This window comes from Epinephelus lanceolatus, chromosome 11 (assembly GCF_041903045.1).
Source record: "Epinephelus lanceolatus isolate andai-2023 chromosome 11, ASM4190304v1, whole genome shotgun sequence".
Classification (NCBI taxonomy): Eukaryota; Metazoa; Chordata; class Actinopteri; order Perciformes; family Serranidae; genus Epinephelus; species Epinephelus lanceolatus.
In genome coordinates, this window is record NC_135744.1 from 5,691,782 (window position 1) to 5,718,770 (window position 26,989).

Here is a 26,989-nt window from a genome sequence, read left to right on the forward strand (position 1 = left end):
TTGGTGCTCAACAGCAATGTCTCTTTCCAGAAATCATGACCCACTTACTCAAACTAACCCACAGCCCTTGTTGTGAGCAGTTTCATGTAGGAACTGTTTTCTTTCTACCAAACTACACCTACCAGCTGTATCACGGTGCAGAAGGACGCATGCTTTTACTCATGGATCAGAGGCTCATGCTCATGATGGCACTGGTGAGGTAGCAGTACATGCACACTTCTTTGTGGTGATATGGTTGGCGGTTGTAGTTTGGTATACAGAAAATAGTTCCTACATCAAACTATACTACTAAAACTAAACTACTTATTATTTTTTTCTTTTCTTTTTTTGGGTGCTTTGAGCACCACAAGCTGAGCACAATCTAGTTTCATTATATTTGAGAGAAGACATCTCTACAGCTGATATCTCCAACACCCTGCAACTCACACTAAAACAGTCTAGACTGAAGAGTAGCACTACGGTAAGAGGAAAATGTATTTCTCATTTTGGGGTGAACTGTTCTGTTGACATTTCTTTCTAGTTTTTACTTTTCAATATCTACGTGTGTGAGAAAAAAAAGGTTTACTGGCTACAACATAAGTTCTTCATAACATATTGCTTATTCCACTTGCTTCTCACTAATAATGCTCCAAGTGGCAGTAAATGATCAATATTTTTTTATAATAAGAATATAGCAAATGACAACATGAAAACTGTAAACAATCTGATAATGCAAGAGGGGTGGCTTGTAGCAGCGAACCTATAGAAGATTATCACCTGAGTCTGCAACTTCCCGCAGCTTTATGGAGCTTCAGCTTATTGTTTATCTGTCCGACCCACACCTTATCTGTTCTCATCGCTCTCGTAGTCTTCAGCTGCAGCAGGCAGCAGTTTTCAGAGAAAAAGCTTTAAAATCCACTGCACACTACCTGCTCAGCACCAAACAGCAGACCCCCACAGTTACATGTCAATGTCTACACAATATTAACACATCATCACCTTTTAACCTCCTGGTAAACAGTTGCCTGTTTACATATTCATTAGATACAGAGCAGTGTTATCATTGATGTGGAGTTGTGTTTGTGTCCATCTGATGAATAGTGACTCTGTTTTAGCTCAGTTTTTGGTCTTCACCAACTCCTGAGGAAAATATCTGGAAACATTTCCACTGTAAACTCACTCACTCAACTTTTTTTTTTTTTTCTTTTGGAAACAGCTTGCACTCAAAACTTTTGGTTTTGCCATAAGCATAATAAATATGGAAAATGTACAAGGGATGAGTTTCTGTTTGACCTATAACTTTATGCCAACATAAAGTTTTTCTCTCATTTGCAGCATTTGTGTAGACTTTACATTAAAGCTTTGTCATGGATGGATAGAGGTTTACAGTGTAGATGCCAAATCTTCCACTGTGTTCATCTGCTTGGCTTTGACTGTGTCTGTCCGCCCTTTGGTGTTGGGTTTGGCTTGAAACAACTGCCTGTCGTGGCCAAACCAATGCCAGAAGAGTGATTAGAGTAAACCAAAACAGCATGAGCTGAATGAGCTGAAAGCTGTGACAGAGCTCCGTAGAGCTGAGAGGAACTGCAAGGTTGGGTGATAAGTCTCTTTGTCACTATGAGTGACACCTTTCACATACATGTGATCCATTGTTCATATAAAATGATTAATTGTAGCTGCTTTATATAAAAGAGTGTCCACTTGTGACCAAAAGTTTTAATCCTGTAGAGTCCTGAAGCACACTGTCTAGTGTGACAAGTAAGCAGAATGTTGTGTAGTTTTTATGTCTTTGTGACTTTGTGACTATATGTTATGACCCTTGGGTGGATGGAAACCTCTGGCTTAGCTCATTCATGGGTATTGAATTCCAGTGGCTTTATCAGTTATCATTGTTTGCAATCTGAGATGCCATGTCCAACACTGTGGTTTGAGTTTTCTCACCCAGCCTCGTTTTGGAAATCAAAATGGAGCCCAGCTCAGGAGACACAGCCAGTCATATCCTAATGAGTTGTTGGCAGGCCAGCCCTGCTTCGCCTGTCCAGAAAGAAAACACTGGCAGATAATTGGCCAATTTCATAGCTGGGATGTTTCCTCTGGCATGAGACTGTGAATTAACGAGCTGACCATCACAATATCACGGGTCATTTCCAATGAAGAAAAAAAAACAAAGACAGAAAGTGATGATGCTCTACAAAGCTAATGATGCCTGCCATTAGCAGTGGGAGCTTTGCATTGTCACAGTCAGCTTTGACGGTGTCCGACAGGAGCTGCGCTGGCTGTTTTGATTGCATCACGAGTCATCTGGGGTTAGTCAAGTGAGAGGCTGTTAGTGTGTCTCATAACTACGAAACACATGCATAATATCAACATTGAGAATATGAAGGGCTCAGAATATTTGATACACTGCCAGAAGATAAAGTTTGTTGACAATGTACTGCTGCAGGATGACATTTTAGATAGCCTCATCCTGGTTTTCCTTGTCAAAAAGCCACTAGAATTTTTGTAATTTTTTTATTACAGAGAATGATACTCACACGTTTTGTGTAAGGATAATCTTCACAAATGAACACCATTTTTATGATTTTTGAAGCCTAAATACAATCACCAGAAGTAAAATACTAACGTTAGGCTAAAAAAACTACCCCACAGTGACTTAATATCGGCACCACAGTGAGGCTGTAAAGCCACGTTTGGTGTGATGACGATCTGTAGTCTCATTTAGCTTGTTGTTGGCAACTGCCTTTTTTTAAGACACTAAAAGCTTCAAAATCACTGGGGGGCTATTTACTGATGCATTTTAGGTTGGAGAACAAAATGTGAAAGTCTCTTGAATTTGTGTTAACCACAGACCTTATTCCAGGCATCTGACCAAAAACCCATTGTCTTCAAGATGAGGGAGCCAGGAGCACTAAAATCCTAACTAATTTCCAAATTTTAGGACTCATTCCTGCAGCACTCGATACACGATGCGAATTAGTGAATTCTGCTCTACTCTCCCTCTGATTGGCTAGTACTTGTTGCCTTTGTTGTTTTTACTGGTTATGTTTAGGCAAGAGTCATGGTGGGATTGGTTAGAGTTAAATTAAGAATGTTAGGGCAAGCCAATCAGAGGCAGAGTAAGGCAGGTTATTCCTTCTCTATCCTAAGAAATGCAAATAAACAGGATGAGAGAATCTTCTTATTCTGAAACCATCACTTTGGTCTCAGACACGGGTGCCAAAATCCACCTTTTGTGGTGTTATGATACACTGCTGGTCAGCTGGACGGCACATGTCACAGCAGTGTGATATGCGGTCAAGTGGCATTAGTTCATAATGCAGATGGACGGCACCTGTTGCAGCAGAAACGCTGCACATAATGATGTCAGATAAGGAGCTGGACAGTCCCTATAGGGCAGGTGGAAGGGGCAGTGGACTAAGTCCAGACACAAAAGACGACATTATAAGTAGCAGATAGTCAGTAAAACAAACATACAAAGTAATTGCAAAACACTAAACACATTAAATCAGCTCATCGTTTGTCTATGGTTTAAAACTCATCAGTCACTTGAGGGACTTCTTGAAAGCATTTTTAGTTGCCAGAGGGACTCTGTAGCGCCTCCTGGAGCTTAAGAGCTCAAACTGGCTAAAGAGAGGGTGGGCGCTATCTGCCAGGATACTCCTTGCTTTCTTCCTCATCCTTTCTATGAAGAGTTGGGTCAAGGGCTGTTCTGGCCACTGAGTTTACTAAGAAGATAGAGTCGCTGTGAACATCTCTTCAGTATATACTCAGTATTTCCAAAGAAGCTCACAAAGTAGTCCAGAATCATACCAAAGTCCCCAGACTTTCACATACGAGCCGCTGTTCACTTCTCGCATGAATGTAGAGCCAAACCATCATGTATTTTGTAAACCTAACCACATGCTTTTGTTGACATTGTGGTGTTAGTTGTGGCATCCCAGAATGTCAACAGCAGGCAGAGAAGGATAACTAGTGTGTAATACGTAGATGTGAAAGTCCACTGACAAAGTGTCACTTGGGTTGAGGTGTAACTTGTTACTATTCTCTATTTTTGACTATAATACAATTTTAAAAATGTTTTACTACTAAGGAAATTGTATTACAAAAAAAACAAAAACAAAAACAAAAAAACCCTCTGGTAATGGTTTTGATGGTTCCTTTAGCAGCCTTGCAGCTGTGTGTGGGCTTTGTTTCAGTGAGTAGCTGAGGACTGACAGTAAGTGTTACAAATGAATGGTGGCTCTGACATAAATCAATGATTTTCTGTGATGAAAGAGACCATTTTATCTTTTGACAACACATGAGGTTTTACACTTCCACTGGTTTGTGATGATTACTTATGTATTTGCTGTGTTTGGTTCTGTATGTCTACTGTCTGAAGATCAGATTAGGGCTTCAGAGTTGCTCTAGGTCATGTGTGAAAGTGCAAACTCCTTTTTGTAACTGCCATACAAGGCTACCTCTGCAAAATGTTTGGAATGTTTCACACTGTTCTTCAATGCCACTGGTGTGAATAGGCAGTGTTAGTGATGGGCACTGGGCAGCTGGTGCTCAGTAGTTCACTGACTAAGTGGACTTGACGCTTCAGCATGAACGACACGAGGTCAAAGAGATCAGCCAGCTGAATGTTAGTCTTTCATCCTGCAAATCCCAAGGCACCCCTTTTCTTCACACTTCATGCATTACATTCAAGAAATGTCTTCCCCATTGTCTAGTCCGCAGACTTAAATCACAATTTGCAGCACTGATTAGTGTATTCACTGGATGTGAGCATTCTCAAAAAGTCTGTGTATAGGAGCAGTTTTTTAGAAATGATTTGGAAGCATGATTTACAGCAGACCTGGAGAATTGTAAAGCAAAAAAATACACAGTGCAAAATCCATTGAATAATTTCTGATTATTCCACGTTTCACCCGCATCAGGTCAGCTTTTTAAACTCCCACTGCTCCGTTTCTTTTCAATGCTGGAGTGAAAAAACAGCTCTCAAGATGCATCTCCTCTCAGCACAGACCATCCGACGAAGCAAACACACATTGAAGGTGCATTTGCACTTCTCTGCGCCCACACAACTTGGCCTCAGTGCAACTAATGCTCTCATGACTTGATCACAGTTCACCCTGCCATTTTTATTCCTTCCTGCTACAGTGTGAAGTGGAAATGATAAGGATGGGAACTGCAGTTGACGCATGCTGGCATTCAAAAATGTGATCTTTATGTGCATCCATGTATAAGCTGTTGTTGACACTGACCTTAAAGGGATGCACACTGAGGGCTTCTTTCCCCTCCATTAGTGTCTAACAAACAGTGCTTGTTTTCCTTAGTAAAGACATTGGATTCTCAAGTGTCACCCAGGCCCACAAAGTGCTTTAAGTGCATACAATTCACAAAGTAAGGTGAAATGTCTATTGAAGCCTACATATGGCTTTATTGATGAAGAGGAAATATGTGGTGCTTCTGATAAGTCCCCAGAAACTTTTAAAAAATATTTTCTCTCTTGAGCTCATCTTGTAATTGCTTTTATGAAAAACATCCTCATTATGAAGCAGTTTGAGGGTATGCATCAGAATGAGGAAAGATTTAATTGGAGTGTCCTCATCAAAATTCTCATCTCAGTGTATATCCATCCTCATCTACATTCATTTTGTTTCCTAAATGATCAGCGCAGTATGTCTCCACCCCCTTGAAAGTCTAATTTATGGGATCCACCATGCAGATTTTTGTAACTCAGCGTGCGCTCTGCCTCATAAATGTTAACCAGACTCAATAAGGAACTAAATATACAGACAGTGCATGCCCTCTCTATTGGAAAGTAACCCCTCTTTACACCCAGTAGGTTAAAAGCACAGAGAATGTTTTTACATAAAATTTTGACCAAATTATGTTTTGAATCATAAAATTTAATTTAAGTTTTTAATATGCATGGGGATTATTGTAGCAGAATGTCTGTCTGCTGCTCTGGTGAACCCTGTCCTTTCTTTGGAGCACAGACTGGATGTGTAAACACTGTCATGACCATAGCCACAGGACTCAGGAAGAGGTAATGGAGTGTAAATAATGTGCAACAACAGTTGCCTGAACAGCTGTAAAGTTGATTCATATCAGTTGTTGTGTTTATTGAAGATGCTATTCTCAGATACTTCCAAAGCTGCACACAACGGTCATTCTCTTCTGCAAACTGCTTCCTGACAGACTCAGGCCTTTGCTCTTTGGCCTGTCCACCTGCTCTAAAACTCAGTCAAACAGGTGTTCATGCTCTGACAACCTATTCCACAGTCTATTTAACAACTGCAAATAGGTCATTACCTGCATTAGCTCTGTGTGGGATCATGTCTTGGCATGAGTTGCTGAGTCAGAGCTGTTGTGTTACTTAGGCATACCTATAAAAGGCAGTTGTTCGGGACAAGTGTTTGGCTAGCATCATGGCTACAGGGATGGCAATGTTGTTCAGTCAGTCTGTCCACCTCTTTGGTCCAGACTGAAATGTGGCAAACAAATCATTGATGGATTGCCACTGATGTTCTGCCATGATCATCTGTGGACCACAGAAATTCATGGCCCACAGATGATGTGTCCTACTGACTTTGGTGGCCCACGCTGACTTTTCCTATTGCACTACCATGAGGTCCACAATTGTGCTTTGAGTGAAGTGTCTGAACAGTTATTCGATGGACTGTCATGACATTCAACACATGATGGACTTTTCATGTCCACATATACCGTGCAAGGTTGTTGATGTTCTTGGACTCTGTGTCAACTTCAGCCTGTTGCATGCATTGTCTGTTTTCAAAATACACTTCCGTTTTCACAGGAAATGTACAGTTTGCATACAGTCTCGTTCAAAGTTAACGTATCACGTCGGTACAACACCACAAATTGATGTTTTTTTCCTTCAACAACAGACACGTGATTACGTTAAGCCAACACACGCACATGGTAAGGTTTAGAAAAAAAGAACAGGGTTTAGCTTTACTACTAGGACTTCTGCCGCCTTAGCCTTACATCGACCGGCCACATACCATGCCGGTGTGAAATGATGGCTTTTTTTGTCAGTGTCTGACGCTGGAAGTCACTGACCAAGCATTTGGTGCACACATGCATGAACTCCTCGGGATAAATTTAAGAACTTTAACAGTCTTCTGACTTTACATCTACCAACATTATCAGTTCAGATTTTTAATTTGTCCAAAGCTTTGATTTATGACCAAATACCCACAAAACATCAACCTCAGTGGTACTTTGTGATCAGTGCTAATTAGCAAATGTTAGCATGCTATCACACTAAGCTAAGATGGTGAACATGGTAAACATTATATTTGCTGTAAGCCATGCTCACAACACAAAAGTCAAACAACCCGTTACACAAAAGGGAAAGAAAACACGGACAAATGGACAGACAGTCAAGTCCATGTTTTACTGAGCAAATATGCAATGGTGGAAATACAACATGATAGTGACTCGCCAGAGTGAATGTGATGGTAACGGAATAGGTATGTAGTTCTTCAGAGGTCTTCGATCCTAACCTAACTCTTTTCAACTCCAGCTTCTTGCATGACCAAACAGTTATAGAAAACTGAACTTGAATCATGACTTCCAATTATTCCAAAGTCACTTATCAATATGTTTTTTGTAATATGTTTGTAATATTTTAAAAAAGTTAAAAAAAAAAAAATTGTTCAAATGGGGATTGGAAAAAGTTTGGGGGGTACATTTTTTCAGTGTTGTGTATTGACTGGACAGATATATAAGTCACTACTGTATTGAATAAGGTCAAAGGGAGTCGTGAGGCAAGTGAAACCCAATGCTGCAATACTGGCCCGTACATGTGTTAAACTGTTAAATGTAAAGGTTAAATCAGGAAAAGACATCCCACAAATATGGACCCAACCGATGGTGTAAAGAAAATGTCGGGGTGATCCCTTCTCTGTCCTTCACATTGTCTGGTTTGGTTTATAGGCACATCAAGGTTGCTGTTTTCTATCAACAACACTGGACAACAATACAAAACATGTGACACCTCCCCGAGGGACGATGTCAGATGACGGCGACAACACTCATTGTTACACTTAATGCGTTAAACCTCCCACTCCCCCCCGCACTCCCAAACATAGCCATTATTCACCCCTCATGGTCCAACCTTGCGTGTGATCCTGTGATAGCTCTCATTCACCTAAACAACCCAGCTGACTCCCTCAGAGTGATGGGCAGGGGGGCTATTGTCTTGTGATCAGCCAGAGAGCCACAACACACGGCTTGATCTGCCTCAGGAGTCACCGTCACCAGTGTATTGCGTGCTGCACGTTCTCCCTGGGGTCATGCCATGTCTCCGGTCAGGCTGGAGATATCATAAATAAAGAGAGACAGTGGAAAGAGAAAGAGAACAATGAATCCCCCCTTTCCCTGCTTCCAGCGCTGCCTCTCTTCCCCCGTCAGCCACCGGGGACATTGTAAATCAGAGGGCAGGGGTGGGGAGAAACCTGAGCCGAGAGCAAGGGAGTAAGGCAAGGAGACATTAAAGTGGGAACCTGGCTCTCTGGGAGCCTGGCCATTCCTGTCATCATTAGGGAGCGTGGGAGACAAAGGCAGGAAGAGATGATGATGAGCCATGGGATGGAGGGAGAGGGGGGCTAGGATACACACTCTTAGGTGGACATATAAAATGAAAACAGCAAACACAAATACATGTGTAGTCCCTTCTCGTGCTCTCTGTGTCACTCGCGTACTTGCACAGGTCATAAATCCAGGTTGGCTAGGTTTAGCTCTGACAGCACTGCCGCTGGGAGACAAAGGTAATCCGGCAATAATTTTCAGGGAACAAGGGATTTTGATTTCTACCCTGCCAGGAGGGAGAAAGCCAAAATCATCTGCGAAGGGCTTTCTTTCAGTGCAGCACTGCCTAGCCTTCAGCCAAGTAATGTCCTTGCATTCACTGGGATAAAGCCATCTCTGACAATGGTGGAAGAAAAAGAATTGCTGATGGAGAGGGAAGAGGCTGAAGTGAGGCAGTGATGAAAGGGATAAGACAGAGTGTGTGTGTGTGTGTGTGTGTGTGTGTGTGTGTGTGTGTGTGTGTGTGTGTGTGAGAGTGAAAGAGAGATGGCTGAATGGTTGTACCTTTGTGTATTTGTGCCTTTGTGTGACTCACCGTACTGCCACTTTCACACCAACCACAATCACAATAACAAATCACCAAAAAGATGTCTCTATATGAGTAAAAGTGTCACAGAAATTTAATGATCTTGACCTTAAAATTATAACTTCACTGTTAAAGGAAAGCAAGATTAAAACAAATACAGAATGAATAAGCACCAAAACCTTCACATTTAGCCTACCTTCCCTGATAAAGCCCCAAATCAGTCCTGGTTGATATATGTTCTCTCCTTTCTCTACTGTTTACTAAGGCTGTCAAGATAGGTTTACTGAGTGCTACCTCGCTCTCGCTGACATTGATCACTGTCCCTCTTGCCCCAGGTATCTCTCTCTATATGTCTTTCTCTCTCTGAGAGGTAACTAAGCCCTGTGGAATGTTTCGTGCCCCTCTCCCCGACTTCTGCAAGTGTTTGGACTTGGCTCTCACCCATCATCTCACATTTTGCCCTTGAGGTAGTGAGGCTTAACCCTGACAGCCCATGAAGAGGGTCGAGGAGAAAAGCTAGTGCCACTTTTCACTGGACTCTTTACATTTCCTCACTACACAAGGGAGGGGAGTTATGAAGAAGAACGCTGAGAGGCATGGAATCTAACTCTGCGTCCCCTGAGGGAGCTTTAGGGCTTATTTAAGGTAGAGCTGTAGAGGAGCTGCTGGTGAGAAATCACGCTACTTTGGTGGTCAACACTTGTTTTATGGATTTGTTGTGTGAAAGGGCATCAAGCTCAAGGTTTCACAGGTTTGATTTCAGCTAATTAGGTGAAACAATTGTCTCTCATTATTACAGTGTGGCTTCCTACTGTAAGGCTGTACTTCATGCAGTGGAAAGAGAATGTAATGCAATTAGCAGAGCCAATAACAAATTGAAGCACAGCAACTATCCATAATTGATTGCACATATTTTTCAGTGCACGTTTTCTATGCCAGACTGTGAGAAATATATCGTCAGTCCTCTACTATAAGTCAGGTTTATGTGAATGAATGCAAGGTTCAAAACTCAAGCAATCTATATTTATATATTCACAGGTACAGGCAAAAATAAACTACATGTGGGTGGGCAGGGAGTGACAACAAAAATATATTTGTTTTTCAGAATAAAAGAACTGAAAAAGATGTGCAGTATACGTGTATTATTTTGACATCTAAATCACTATTATCAAACTGCAACTCCTTTTTTTTGAAAGCCAATGAAACAAGTTAAATCTTTGACCCTGACGTCACATTTATCACCGACGTGGAGGACTCCAGCAATGAAACTTTGCAGCCCATGAATGAGGTGGCAGCCTACACTGAGTTCAAGACAACCAAAGAGGACCCTTTTTGTGGTTTTATGGTGCATGCTAAAATGTTTCCTAACCTAGCAGTGATTGTGTGGAATGTTTTCGCCTTCCCCGCAGTCAGTAAAAAAGACACCTCCTCCACTGTATTTGTAATTCAAGAACAGAGAACCCAGCGTAATGTGAGTGGCTGTAGCCTGTGTGTGTTTCATCACGGCCGCAGGTCAGGTTGCAGGACTTTTATTAACGGGTGCAACTTTGACGTAGACATAACGACGGGTAACGGGTCAGTTCTGGTACTGAGCTGTACAGGCATGAACAGGTGTGGGTTTTCAAAAATGGACCTGTGCAGGACTTTGACAGCTCTAACTTCTTAGCTTTCACTCAAAGAGCATAAATAGTGGATACCAATAAAATAATTACAAAACAACCAAATTAAACTGTTTCCAAATATCACATATTACTGGCTGTTACCAGATGACAATGACTGTTTAGGCCATGGCATAACAGTAATGCTGTGATTTTATGTCAAACTTAAGCGAAACAGCAGTCCAACTCAGCAGTGTAAAAGTTATGATTTCTCATGGATTTTGTGCCTTTTTGTGTTGAGGTGAAACTCCCATGTGACAAATGGAACAAAGCCAATCAGGAAACACAAAAAAATCAAACACTACTCTACACAACCGCTTATTGTTCAGTTGCCAGGGTATATTCTACATCATGGTTCACAAACTTTTTACCTTCAAAGGACATTTTTTGTCATGGCAACCTGCCAACCCTCTAATAGAATATGCATACATGTACACAGAGGCTTATCGGTTTGAGCAATTTTCAATTTAATATTAGGTTGCTGGCATTATCAGGGATGAGAGGATGAGATTACGCATACATGATGCAGCACCACAGTCAGTGTGGACAATGATAGATATCCCTCTTCCACCAGCAGCCAAAATCTGTCCGTTATGCCGTTAGCTGAGCAGCGTCCAGTGTGACTGTAGTTCTTTTGGTGGGTGTTGAGGGCTTTTCTTTGAGTTCTGTTTACTATTTCAAAATGTTATATAAACATAGTTAATGTAAATGTTACTAATATTTACATTAATGTGGTGGAAGTAACATTATTAAGAAATATACAGTAGTACCCCTGGCCCTCCTTATGGCACCCCAGTGTGCTGTGACACCCACTTTGGTAACCACTGTTCCATATCATCACCACTATTATAGATGTCATGCCCCTACATTATCTTTTGGCAATTTTCTTTTCCAATGTAGGGTGATTCCAGGGTGAGCCAATCAGAGGCAGAGTGAGGAGGATGTAAGTAGGGTGGGTCATGCCTTTACTGTCCTACAAATTCACCTCCCTGACATGCTGGTTGAGAAGTGAAGCATGTTAGGCCAAAGACTAAAAGTGCCCAAAAGACCCCAAACTGCCTTGTGCCATCGAGTGACACAGGATTCATCCACCTACCTATCCAACCTACCTACATATCAGGGGTGATTGCTCTGAGATAACAAGGGAGGCTGAACTTCCCCTAAAATTTCATAGAAAGAAATGGTCAAATATGCACTATTGAATTTACATTGCATTAAATGTGCGCTAGGATGCATTTAACATCATGACTATGATGTTCAAACGTCAGCTGTTTATCACCAGTTTTCAAACGCGACCTCCCTGACATAGCCTACATTCTCATGTCACCACGGTGGACGTGTAGCCTCCAAGCGTTCCTATGAGACAGCACTGAGCAGGTTTTTTTCATGCAGCAAAGCGAGACGGTCATTGGATAAATGCGACAAAATCGTCACTTCCAAGGAGGCTCAGCTTCCCTGGTACCTAATAGAGCTACCTACCTACCTACCTACCCACCAACCTACCTAGTTACCTACCTACCTGACTAGCTAGGACATTTCAATTGCCAGAAAACAAAAAGCTAAAACATTTTCCAATGGAATTCTACCCAGAATTAAGGCCAAACCAACCAAGGTTTTGTTTCAAACAACAATTAAATTTAACTAGCAATAAAAGAAATTGACTAAAAATAAGAGTCAAGACCAGATACGCTCTCATAAATTTCATTCCTCTTCATCCCACAGTGGCCCTTGTCACATTTACATAAGATCTGTCTGGTAAAGGTCTATGCTTTCAACAAACGACCACAGTATCGTATGCGCAGTCAGTATCTCACTATTTATTGCCATCTCCCATTAAAATGGGAACATCTCTGCTGTGAGTGTTATTTTGCTTTATTAGATCCATTCTCAATACTACAAATGAGCTGGCTGTGTATATTCATGGTGTAATTACTTTCCCTTTCCAATTTGCCAGACACAACAGCTCTGTCCTGGAAATATAATGGGCTATTTTACATCAAACACAGCTAAAGTAATAACAGAATATTAGCTTACCTCTCAGCAGGAGCCCAATGAGATGGGGTCAACTTCAATGCAGGAGACAAAAGCTTCTGGCATTTTCTGTTCGCAATCAGTGTGGAAAACATAGCATTGTCTGATCTGTGCATGTGTGTGATAATTGCTCCCTGGAAGTGGATATGATGAAACAAGGGTTCAAAACATATCTGGCTGCCATCTCCCTTTCGACTTCAATCTTAGAGATACTATTTTTATTTTTGTATTTCATGTGGCGTTCCCATCACATTCTGAGAAAGCCTGCTGCAGATCCTGTGATAGGAAAACAGGTTTTGCATGTTTTAGATGGCCAGGCTTTAGGTGAACAAACTCTCTGCATGCTGCACATGCTTCACTAGTTGAAAAACTATGCATGTTAACTGATCAACACCTTTTCTCTCCCTCTTGCCCGTGGCATTTCATGTATTCTTACCAAAAATAAGGCATCTCAGGCAGGGCAACTAACTGTTAGGCTTGAATGGCTCCTGTCACACACCATAATAGCTTGTGTGAAAGGCCAGGGCTGCCTGTTAATACCAGGTGAGAGCAGGGATGGAGCCGGAGGAGCTTGTCTGTGGAGCACAGACAATTTTGCTCTGGCTCTCCAGCAGCTTTGCCAGAGTGTGTGTGTGTGTGTGTGTGTGTGTTGGAGGGAGGGCCGTAATTGCTGTCGCCACCCCTCCTCCCTAGAGCAGACTGGGAGAATTGGAAGAGTCATTTCATCTCGGAGGAAACGAACGGATGGGAGCTCTATGGGGAGGGGAAGCAGAGGAGGCTAAATTACAGAGCAGCACAGTGTGGCAGCCGGTTGTGTACTCTGACCCTCTGTCCTGACACCACTTGGAGCCTGAGAAGAAGGCTATTTTGAAGAAGATGCACATCTTCTGCCAGAAACTACATGGGGTGGACACAATAAGATGACATCCTGTGCAATATCATGCAATCCAATTCGACAGCCATGCAATAAATGTTACCTTTGTAGAGATTACGTTGTCAGGTGATAAGACAGAGACAATTTTGCCCCAATTTTCTTGTGTTCCAAATACTGTTAAGATGTCCAACAGTTTAAAACAATGAAGCTATAACCTGTGGCTATAAACATGACCAGAGAGTAAAATCAACACCTCTCTTCGCTGCCTCAACAAAAACTGGACTGTATGTGTTACAAAAGTGTTATTTGCTGCCAGGCTGCATGAGGGTTGGGATTAATATTACTGCACAAACCTTCACTGCTCTCTTCTGTTTGGATGTAAGTCTGTGATAGTGACATTCAAATAAAGATTTTTAGTCAAACATTCAGTTGCAACTGAAGTGGAAATATTCCTTTTAATTAGAAGGACAGTCTTTCTGAGGTGAACATGAACATAGGTTCGTTGTTTTAAGTGTAATAAACACTGCTTTTGTTTCTGTAATGAGAATAGCCTCCAAAATCAAAGACATGGTAATAAATTACATCATTTTGTCAATGGAAGAGTGCATTGTCTTCCTAAGGCCCAGACACATCAAACTAACATCATAAGCTACTTTTACACTGCTCCTTCAAGGCGGGAATTTCATGCCATTATTCCACCTCACTGCTCTGTATAAAAGATACAATCACAGAACGGGGGGACAGAGTTGTCTCGCCTTTAAGCCACCATCAGAAGTACTAACAGCACCAAAATGAAGTCTGTCTAAAAGGGACAGCTGGCAGGACAGGATCAGGGACAATGATCAGCTCTGCACTCAGATAGACTGAAATGGGCTTGTTGGGCTTGCAACTTAGCAACCTCAGACACAACCCGCCGCGCTCTTGAAAGCTGGCGGGGCACAAAAGTATAGCCCCCAATCTCTGACTTCACATTTTCCAGGTGGTTAAGGACACGGCGTATGTAGGGCCCCTTATGCATGTGAACCACATTTAAAACAAATTGGAAAAACAATGAGGTTGGGGAGCTCCTTGCCCTCTGAGCAGAGGACAAGATCAGTCACAGTACATGATTGTTATTGTCATGATATGAGAGGAAGTAAGTCTCTGTACCAGTATGTATGTATTCGTCATCAAAAAAGGCAAACCAGAAAACTGAGAGGATGAATTCAAACTGATAGTTAGCCAGTTAGGACATTAACAACACAACCCGTTGTTAAAAGAACTAAGGATATTTTCTGTTTCTCTTCTCTCAGAGTGATTTCATTCGTCGACGGGCACCGCCATCTTCAACGCCGATTTAACATGCTGAATTAGCCAAAAACAGCTGACAGGAGCCGACCAGCGCCAATGGTGCAGGACACACTGCAAAAAATTTGAGCGACAGAAGCTCACCAACAGCCTGACACTGACCGACAGCCAACTGTTGGCCTGGTGTCCCAAGGCACTCATGTCCAGTTCAGATCTTATAAAGGAGTGTGTTTACAGACTTTCAGAGGAAGCATTTCTATCCTTATGAGCACTGGCACATTTGTGATGACAATATTTCAACTCACAGAGCACCACTGGTCAAGAAATTAGTGGTTTAAAAAAGCCATGGAAAGCTCATGCCATCTGTGTTAACATGGCCATTTCTGTTCCTAGATACAAACCCAAGTGAACAATTAAGAGAAATGGTAGAGTGACACCATTGCTGAAATGTATTCCAAGGTGCACTGAAGCTACTCTGGCTCAGAACACAAAGAAAACACATTCAGGATTACTTCCTGTCCTCATCATCTTGCAAACTCAAAAGACAGCCAAGTCATAAAATGCAAAATTGTAGTTAGACACTCAAAATAACCACTTTCATCACCCAATTCAGTCCCATTGTAACCGATTTCCATTATTGGCAACCCACTCAACTGTTGTCTTCAGAGAGAGATCCATAGAGCTCACGGTGAGCATGCCAAATGTAATCCCCACTCATTACAAAATACAATCAGTATATGAAACCAGTTGAATGGTTAAACCCTGGTAGATAGACAAGAGGTTAATGTTGCCTTTGACACTCCAATCTGCCCTTTCTCATCATGATGCGTGGTGGCAAACAGATGAGGACGCCCCAGCCCAATCTGTCTTCATACAGTCATATCAGTCGGTAGATTTGCAGAGAGTGGTTAGGGGGGGAACAGAGGGCACGTCTCGCTTCAGAGCCCCGAAATTAATAGGGGGCCCCCTCATTACGGAGAAAAAGGAAAGACAAAGACAAAGAGGTCTCGGGGACGGAGTGGGACATAGAGAGGCGGATTCTTATATAATGGGAGAAGAGGAGAGAGTGTGAAGGAAAAGGGGAGAAATGAGATGATATTTGTGAAAGAGAACTCCAGCCTGAATGCAGCCCACTGGATCACTCATATTTCCTTGTGCTCATACTGTGGGACTGAATCCAAGCTGAGAGAAGCCAGCGAGAGAAACAGGAAATTAGCTGCCCCCTTAATAGCCTTGCTTTACCTTCTCCCCCTCAAATTTTTTTCCTCTTTTTTTTCTCCCTCCATCCCTCAGGGAGGTTGGGTAACAGCCAATCCCATTGAAAGGCAGATCAATAAAGAGATATATTGTCATCTCGGAGCGCCACCCTCTTAATCAATTAATCTATAATAGAATCCATTCACTGGAGCCTCTTAAAGGGCCCGTCCTCCCATTACCAGCTATGGGTCAGAAAAGGTGCAGACATATAGGGGTCTCATTACTAGTAATGAGGAGGGGACTGGGATAGGCTCACATGCCTGGCCATAGATACAGGTGATACACATTTAATGGCATTGCTATGGAACAGTGCTCATGTTTTGACCAAGAATAGGTCAGCCTACTAAAATTTACTCCTAATGAGTTATTAACCATGCTCTGCTGCATCATCAGATTTAGGGACACATGCATTAGACTGCAAGTGACTCTCAAACTGTGCAGGGTGCTCACTGCAATATGCTGGTGATGCTATCTTAATACACATTTCTGCTTCAAGCTTTGGCAATGGTGTCGCAGAGGCTATAACCACATAATAAACGTTCCATCATGGTCAGCCATGCGGGGATTGTGAAGGTACTTCAAAGATGACCATTTACTGTTGAACAAGCAGTGTTTGAGGTGTAAATCAGAGCTCAAGGTCAGTGCAACTAAAAAGCAATATTTTACGCATGTTATTGTGCACATTTACCAAATGAAGTCACAGAAAGCTAATCTTTGACATCAACAGCTGTGGGCACACATATCGGTGGGACTTTTCCCCCCCTCAACATTATCAGCTCTAATTGTTACCATGCAAAATTACCTCTTGAATACTCCCAACAACATCAGAGCTGCCATCACTGTTGTTCATACATGTTAAAAGTGATTTATACTCAGGAAGGAAGTGTTTCTTGTAAGGGGTGTTGGCCATTTCTTCGTGGGCAGAATAATTTCATGTGGTGTTCTGAAGACAAAAGAAGCTTGTTCGCCTTCCAGCGACAAGACGACCATTGTTTTGGGAGACTTGAGGCTCTTTGGACCATGCAGTATCCATATTCCCTCTTTACACCACAAATTTACATGATACTTGCTTTGCTGATTTATGTTGAGGGTTCATTTACCACATAACACTGCTCATTTCAGGCATTCTACATTCGATTAAGTAAATATTGTAGATAGATAATGGTTAAAGGCAACAGGTTATGCTTGTTTTCAGGTTTGTACTTGCATTTTTAAGTGTTTTAGTATCTCTTGAAGCCTCCTCTCCCGAAAAAGCCCAGCCAGTTCTGATTGGTCAGTGTTTCCGGGTCTTTCATTTCTTTGTGTCTCTGCCAGGCCCCTAGGAAGTGCGTTAGGCTTTGAAGCCAAATTTTATAGTGACTAGGAATTGAAATTACAACTCCCAAGTCTGTCAGGTGATGCCCTTTGGCCTGAAAAGACTTTTCTCCATAGGCTTATATTGGGAAAGTCTGGAAATAAGTGCTTACATATCTTTTGAGTGCCACAGCCCTTGTGAATTTGTTTCACTTATCAAGATTTAATCGATTCGGTCTGATAACATTTGGAAAATTTAGGAGAGCCGCAAGATTGAATAATTTTATTCCCATTAGTAAAGTAGCTGACTCAGCCAGAGGAAGTCTCTCGTGAGCCTGCTCTATGGGCCCAATGATGCGGAAGCAACGCAGATCATACCACGGAAATATAGTTTTTTTGGCTTCATGCACCACTGAGCAACTTTCATAGGAATGAATGTGGTCCTGTCGTCAATGCTGTATCCAGGTGTCTCAATACATTCATGGTCTCTGCACGCAGCCAAGGAATGACTATAACAAAAAACATGTTCCAGCAAGAATATGATCCGAAACTGGGAGAAACAGCAGCAACCAAGCCCACGTGTTTCCCTGACGTTAGCATTTAGCTACATGTCTTATCTTAAATCACTTTTGGAATCACTCAGTTTTTGTATTCAAATGACTTCTCATTTGGTCTCCTTGGCAACTGAATTTGATTTCTGAGGAAATTATGGACTCTTAATATTGCTCTTTTTTTTATGAAGCACTTAATCAACTCTGAATGGTGTGGAATAATGAAATTACTTGTAGTAGCAGCACAGCCTCAGCCAAAATAAATAAGCATTCCAGAGGTCAGGAATATATCTAGTATATCTAGTCTCAATTCCATTAAAGTCATTAGTTTATTCATGAACAGAGGCCCAGGTGCCCAATGCATTATGAAAAGAACACACGTCTTTGCTGAAGACAATGATACACACATCTTGATCTTTGCTTGATTCATGCTAAATTTCAGCTGTCTCTATGGATCTGTGATAATTATTAATAATCTAATGTTAGAGCATTTTTATCAGCTGGTAAAGCTTTCAAACACAGATGTTCCTCTCACTGTTTCAGAACCAACTTAATCATACAAGAGCTAAGGACATGAAAACTCACTGACCACCTAAACCTCTCCGATGAATTAGACTCTATAGATCATAGAGGTGGTCTTTTCATAATGCTGCCAGGAAATGTTTTAATGCTGGCATTTCCCAGAAGCTGACTCCGAAGGCCTTTACAATACATTCAGATGAATGGCAAAAATCACCTCATAAAACCGAGCCTTTGTGTGTGTGGAGAGGGCATAATTTTATGATCTATGGCTCAGCTGCAAGTGTGCAACGCAGCACCAAACCCCACTGATGGGCTGTCATTGTAATTCAGTCCCTAATGTGGATAATTAGTCTAAATTCATGGAGTGCTTGATTCCACTGACAGCTACGCCAAATGTTTGACGAAGACACCATAGTAGCAGCATCAGTCACAGGCGAACGGAAATGCATTTAGTGGAGGGCCTCATCATGTTTTATTCAATCACAGAGCGATGCTCAATTAATCAGTTTCTGCAATTAAATTAAACATGTACATGCATAAAACATGAAAGAAATATCAGGGGTGTTTAAGCACTGCTTGGTTCTCAGTGCTCCCGTTAGCCCAAAAAGAGAGTATTTATTCTGCGCCCTCTACAACAACCTCTGTGACTTTAGTGATGTGGAATTATTCCTTTTTCACCCAATGTCAGGAGTCGTGTGTGACAGAATGTGTAAAATCTCATCTTAGTATGCGCTCCTTGATGCATACCACCACCCAATGCATTTCTATAAATGTCAAGAGCTGTGTGTTTACTAGGTCTGTCTGACCCCTAATATTTATTCAGCTCAACAGCACTCTACCCAATCATTCCTTATTGCTTCATTGCAGAAGCGTGGCTCTTGCTGTGTCAAGTCTCATTGGCTGCAGTTTGCCATATCTCCTGGCACATGTAATATTGCTTTTCGCTTTCCATCAAGTGTAGGCAAAGCCTGGGCTCAGATAAATAGTGACATTTTGCAGTGGTGTGTGGGGTTTGTTTGTATCTCATAGTGCCTGAGTCATTTCCATCGCCTGATTTGTATACATAGCACCACAGTCGGCACGATCAAAGGTCTTTCACATGTAAGACAAATTTGCATTTGGATTCATACTACTGCCAACATAATTTATGCCTCTGTCGTTAGATAACAGCTTTGAGATAAATGTTGACATTTGCACTACATTGAATAGTGGGACTTCAATTAAATAAGGTTGTTTCTAAATAGATTTAATCCAAGTAACATCTGCAGGATTATTAAGAGCCTAAGGTGCCTTTCACATTTCCTCATTCTAAATAGGATTATGTGAAAGTAAGAAATATTAATATTCACATTCTAAATGATTCAAGATTACAATTACAAAATGCTGTAGCCTTTGATGATGAAAACAGTTGTGTCACATCATCCATGTCTCACCTCCTGAAGATGGAAAACATTTGCAGCATTTAAGAGATGTGAACATCTAGCCCAATATGACCTAGGTGATTATTCAACCCCAACTGACCATTAAACAGCTGTAAACATGTTGCTTAATTGAAATACAGTAAATAACTAACTAACTAAAGAAAGAAAGAAAGAAAGAAAGAAAGAAAGAAAGAAAAGAGCAATATAGACTACCTGATTAAAACTGAGGCTGAAAAACATAAGCTTGTATTTATGTTTGAAGTGTTTGTGAATGTACAGCTATGAAGTTGTGCTCCAACCTAAACATTTTTTTTAATTAAGAGAGCACACAGTGCAACCGAATCTGATGAGTTAGCATGCGTCAACCATCTTATTTTGAGTTTTAACTTTTGTCAGCATTTTGATGTGTATCTTACAAAGCAAAGAACAATCTTTCAGATGCCTAACCAGATTTGGTCGAGTGCGCTGGCCCTTTAAGAGAGTGGTGCTCGGATGAAGTCAGACAGAATGAACCGGGAGCAAACCGGAAGCTTGTTGAATGTGCCTTCAACATAATATCACAGTAAGCGACAACGTGTCACAATTGAAATAATATCAAATGTGGATTGAGTGGAGGACCACAGAATCACAAAAGAGAAATTAATTATATCAAAAAAAATCCACAGTATGTAATCACCATAACACCAAATCAGTCTACAATTATCTAGTAAATCCATTGCTGTCTTTATGAAGTATTAGCTAATGAGTGTCTGGAAATATATGATAAACGTAAAGATCATTTACAATATAACTTAAAACTATGGGGAATTTGAAGGTATAAATGACGTGTATAACATCCTGGGTTGATGATATCCATATCTTGAAATACTACCACTGCTAGGCCCGCTAGTAGTAGTAGTAATTATAATGACAATACTATCATTAATTCTTCATCTCATTCAACACATTTCACTAGGTCCATTCTTTTGTCGGCTCTGTGCAAACTGCCTGTTACGGAAATCAACTATCTGGGAAATTACACAACGTAGGCTACTTACCGCAGTTTATACTCTAAATGTAGCCTACGTAAGGCGATACAACGCGATGGTAAATCCTAGTCTTATTTTGAAAGCAGGACCGGAAGCTACATATCCTACTACGGGTTATCTGACTGAAGTGTGTTTCGGCTCCGGGACCGTGTTGTTTGTGATGAGGCTGTAGTAATTCAGTCCTAGTAGCGGAGCACAGGGAGGACAAGAGACAGAAAGAGGAACTGGAGCTGCGTGTGTAACAAAGTGGAGTTTTCCTATCAGCACAATGACTTCATGTACTTTGGGACTTATTCCGTGTCAGAGGAAGGCGTTATGAATCTTTTTCCTCTGTGACATTAATTTGAGAACGGGAGAGAACGGGACTGACTGACCGGGCGCTGCTTGCCGCTCACAGCCGCCTCTCCTCTCATCACCTGCGGCTTGCCTTTCACGGACTCTCCGTGGGTTTACACGCACACTTTTGGAGGGGTTGAAAAAGTTGCTGTGTTTCATGTCTGAACTTCAGATGTAATTCTGCAGCGGCTGAGATGCTGCCTGTGGAGTTTGATGCTGTTTTCATCCCATAGACTGGAAACCAGTTTGGATCTATCACTGCTGCTGGACAGCCTGTCTCACAAACTGCTCTTCCTGAAGACTGTGACCGACCTTATCTACCTATGAAACATATGAGTGTATAATGGAGTACCGCCAGACTTTGGTTTCGCTACTGGTTTTATTTGCACTCAGAACTTTGGCATATGGTAAGTTTGAATTGGCATGGTTGGCTGCTTGTTTTTGGGTTATGTTTGCACAGATGGAGCTTATATGCTCCATATCAGTGGCTCCCAACTAGGTCTCACACTCCCCTGGGCTCTGAAGGGGGTCCCACATCAAAAATGACAATTTTACTCCTGCAAAGTTAACATTTCATGTCTCCTTTCCTTGTACCAATTCATGGATCCTTGCCATGAACCCTTACATATATGTCAGTATTTGTGCAAAAGTGAGTAATCCTCTTGGATGATGTCATTTAAAAGGCCACTTAAACCAGCAGACACAAGAGCAGCCCATATGCAGCTTTACTGTGTGTCTTGCCCAAGGGACTTTGGATTCACACCAGCATCTGCTCCCCACTGAAAGTGGACTTTGCTGTGATTTGAGCCTGCTCATTTATCTCTATTATTAGGTCCATTAGATGAAGACATATCCTCTGCACAATGCAAGTGTGTAACAGAAACAGCATGATAGAGACAGTTTCCATTTACTGATGCAGAGTACTGTAAGTGAGCATGGCAGGGTTGGAAGTGCGATTTCCCCCTGTGGATAGCAGTGCTTAAAAATGCATTGTTTTTTTCTCTTTACTATAATGCGTTGGAGATAAAAGCCTTCGGCAGATGCTGCATGTAAAATGTTAAACTATTCATCTATTTCCGTCTGATTGCACCCTTGTATTGTGTCGTGTAGATTTTGGATTCCAAGTTGCATTTAGCAGACAGATAATACATGCAGTGTGGGTGGATAAAGATGTTTGTTAAGTTAAAGCCTTTTAATCATATCTTAAATTTAAAAAAAAGACCACTAAACATTGCCACAACTTTTGGATAGATATTAAGTTGGTTCAATAAATTAAGCTTTTCGAGGTCAAATCAAATTGTGTTGATTGTACGAAACAATTTGGGTTTGTCAGATTATAAAGGGCGCATAGGACTTACTCAATAAGGAACAACTAATAAAGATGCATTCAAATTGCTACCCTTTTTTTTAAGTTTAACCAGTGGATTCTTTTTATAGTGACAGTGCCTTGAATTTAAGTTTCCCTCACACTAAGCTATGTGGAGAGAAAGCTGCCACTGCAGGCACACCATCAACCCGAGTTCGACTCTCACTTGTAGACTGAGTCACCTCTGGGATGATAAAAACCTGCTTAATTTAGAGTGGATGCTGCATCCACAGATCCTCCATCAATCACCAGATGAATGACTGGTAAATTGCTGCCAGTGGGCTACAGGCTCTTTGTCAACATACCTAAGTCTTTGTGTTCTGCACAGAAACACCCCTGACTGTGATATACAAAAGCATTTTTTTTCAACAGGAGAGGGATGTTATAGTTTGTGACAGCGTGGTGTCTTTGGGCCTGGACCTACAGCTGAGGCTCCCTTTTACAAGGCTGTAAACATTGGCTATGAACCCAGAGCATATGAACTCAGCATCTGTGAAAGTGCTCCTTCAGTGACTCCAGATGCTCCTCTGGGACTACAAAGGCTGGATTAAAGCTTCTTATTTTCACTTTAGCAAAACACACAGTGACTTTTTAGAAAAAAGTCTGTACTGTTTTTAGACATGGGACCTTTTTACATTTCATTGAAATTTACATTTGAATAGGCATTTGTGTCACATTCTGACACTGTTATCCAAAGCTACTAAGATTAAAGGGAGAATAAGCTGCAGTTCAGCACCAGCATGGATATGTTAGGCAGATATATTTGACAAAATTAGCTTTATACAATATGATAAGAAGAACTTAAGAATCATCCTGGCTGCCTGTCTCTGTTTTCCTTTTCATATCTGAAGGGCCCTTCATGTGGAGCCAGAGTCACATTTCAGGGGCCTGGTCTTCAGACTGTTTGGCCAGTAAGGTGATACTGGAGTCTGCACTGTTATTGTCAGTCATCTCTGTCACCATCAGTCAACACAGTGGTCTCTGTCAGCTCTCCCCAAAGACTGTCAACGGGCCATGTGTTTGCCTTGCTCTCACTGAAGTGATTGGGAGGCAGGGCTCGAAGACAGCTGCCTTGTTGTCTCATGACTGTCCCCAAACAGACCACTGACCAGATCAAGTAGCCGGCACCAAACCTTGATACCCACACTGTAATTACAGTCTGAGCGTACAACTCCGTTTCCTTAAGCGAGGGAAGTGTGGTGGGCTGTAATGTGGCTGAAATAGCACAATTAACAAGACGTCTCATTGTTCACATTCCTTTCTTTCGTTCCTGGCAGTTGTGCGTTCTCACATGAGGCATTTAAGACATGCTGTCATCCACAGTGACTCACAGTGGAGGAGGTTGGGAGGGCTGTAATGGATTGGTCAAGGACAGTTTGACAGGAGTTATAGCTGTTGCTGTGATTTAATCTGCGAAATTCCAGTAGCAGTACAGCCTTTTTAAACTTGGGATACACATACCTTAAACCCTAAAAACCAGTCAGTTAAAGGTTCAATTCACCAATTGACATCAGAAAGAAAATCAACAACAGCATTTCTTTCCAGAAACAAAGTCCCTGTTACACTGGATAATCAATAGGCTTAATTGCCAGCAGGTTTAGTGGGGACTAGGGCTGAATGATTTTGAAAAATATCCACAACATAGGCCTAATTGTTATTATTTTGACCGATATTGCAATTGTGATATGATTTTAAATACGGATAGGAATCATATTTGCCACATCATTATTCTTATTTTCATTGAAAAACATATTAAAATGATTATGGTGTGATTCTTCCGGGAATTTGTGGCAAAATGCTGAAGTCTGGAGAATGTGATGTGTAGGCCAGGTCATCCCTGCATTGTGACAGTATTTGATTTAAACACATATTTCACCTTCAACAAATGTTGTAGGTCATATGTGTTTTAAAATTAAAATTTTGATTAATTGTTCAGCCCTAACGAGGACTGTCTCTTTGGGAGAAGGTGTTGACAGGCAGTTGTACAGAACAGTGCTGCAGGTGAGGATTAATTTCATCATAGATTAATCTGTCAGAACAGAACAAGGAATCTGTTAATCAAGGAAAATATCCTTGATTAACAGATTCCTTGTTCTGTTCATGAAATGCCACAAAGAAGTGAAAAAATGCTAATCATGATTTCCCAGAGCCAGAGTTGATGTCTTCAAATCGCATGTGTTATCAGACCAGCGGTCTCAAACCCAAAGTTTACTGTCATAAAACCACACATTTTAGGGACTGGAACCTGTAAATGTTTGACATTTTTGCTTGAAATATAAAGGAACAGCGTGTAAGATTTAAAGGGAATTTAGTGGCATCTAGCGCTGAGAATTGCAAATTGTAACCAGCTGAAACTTCTACCATTAGAATCCCTTCGGTGTTGGTTGTTCAGGAGGTTTTTACCAGGAGCTGAATTATCCGCAAAAGTCTCTTCCTCTCCAAAACAAATGGATTCAGTGATTTAAACTGGTAAAAATGCTGAATAAAGCAGTTGCACATTAAAAAAATTAGTGCTGCTTGTCCTTGAGGGGCTGCTAACTATGGTGGCCAACTTGAAAACATGAAAGGCCCCATCTAGAGCCAGTGTTTGGTTTGTCCGTTTTGGGCTACTGTAGAAACATGGCAGTGCAACATGGAGAGATGAGAATCCACTACCTTTGTAGATATAAATGGCTCCTTCTAAGGTAACAAAAATACAACAGTCCTTATTTGCAGGTGATTATACACTAAAGAAAACATAGTTATTATATAATATTCCATTTTTGCCAAAACAACTCCCTAAATCCTTCACACTGGACCTTTAAACCAAAAATAACCAAAATTATTTGCATGCATGGCTAGATATCACTAGCGGTAAGTGAGAACAGTATCAGTATAATTTTATATACTTTATTAATCCCCCTGTGGGGAAATTCAATTTTTTCACTCCGTTGTCATTAACACACAGGTCCGAAATACACACACATGCACAAACAGGACCTATACATGCACAAAGTGGAGAGATGTCAGAATGAGGGGGCTGCCTTGGTGAGGCGCCCTGAGCGGTTGGGGTTTTCAGTGCCTTGCTCAAGGGCACCCCGGCAGTGCCCAGGAGGTGAACTGGCACCTCTCCAGCCACCAGTCCACGTGTGATCTATATCCAGTTTGTTTGATTACATATTGCACAGTTGATCTTACTGCTCAGGTCATCAGTTGGAGTCTTTACAAAAGGTTAACCCAGATCCAGTTTGTTATTTTACAAGCGTACCTTTTATGCTATTGATAGTGGCACTTAACAGTCTCAGTCTTGTTGTCATTACCACATTGTTAATGTGACTGGCTTGTTACAATATAACTGTGGATGAGTCATAACAGCACAGCAAGACAACATCCAGTAGCTCAGGTTTTTGCAGTTGGCTTATTGACAACATGTCTACTTTTCTTCTGCAGAGAAAAAAGGAGACAGAGAAAGCTTTGTAGTCATTTTTGAGGACTAATACACACTCACACACTCAGTGTACCTACCTCCTCCCCCACCTGCCTGCCCATCTGTTCTTTACACATCAATTAGCCTGTCAATAGCTCAGCAAGCTTTGGTAATATACATGAGAAATGAGCTATATCTTGTGAAAATCGTTGAGGTACAAGTGAATCCTCATTTACGCTCACTGAAAAGGTAGGGCAAGGAACTAAACATCCTCTTCCTGTCATCAGAGAATCAGCGGCGTTAACCACACGCTGAAATTGATGTTTGAAGCTTAGTTGCCTATTTCCGGCGTTTTTTTTTCAAACACAGCTCCTGGCTTGCTAAATTTAGAAATAAGAAATGAGTAATCAAAAAGCTTGGGAGTTGAGCTGTACTTGGGTATGCTTGTCACTGAGCAGCCACTCATTATGTATACCCATGATAATAAAATTTCACCGTCCCAAATATTCATTACACAACAGCTTGACGACGGCTCGTGATGCATTATTAACAAGTTATTTGCCCATTTGACTGTAACGAATGAAAAAAAAAGCAAAGAAAAAAGAGCACGCCCAGTCACTTCTTTTTTCCAAATGTAACCGCAGGGTTGCACTCCCTCTCTTAATGGCAATGCTTAATATCTACCCTGTACATTCCTACCACTGAGGGCCAAAATAAACACATGATGGGACACCAGAGACTTCTGCATTGGGCATCAAAGGAAAGGGAAGAAACTGAACAGGAACTCTTTTTAGCAGCGGGTGCTGACAGGACAAGTCAGCTACTCCCTCTCCTTAAAGGGCTCAAG

At 41.4% G+C, this 26,989-nt stretch overlaps 1 protein-coding gene across 5 annotated transcripts in view; it reads left to right on the forward strand.

Moving 5' to 3' along the window:
* The window catches only part of robo3 (roundabout, axon guidance receptor, homolog 3 (Drosophila)), a 217,562-nt gene that overhangs the window by 67,171 nt on the left and 123,402 nt on the right, over positions 1 to 26,989 (forward strand). The window contains exon 1 of one of the 5 annotated variants that reach the window (XM_078172167.1): positions 21,572 to 21,777. The exons of the other annotated variants lie outside the window; for them this stretch is intronic. Coding sequence (XP_078028293.1) covers positions 21,714 to 21,777 — 64 coding nt within the window. The 5' untranslated portion in view covers positions 21,572 to 21,713. Of the gene's footprint in view, positions 1 to 21,571; positions 21,778 to 26,989 lie in introns of those variants that run through there. 5 annotated transcript variants of the gene reach the window in all.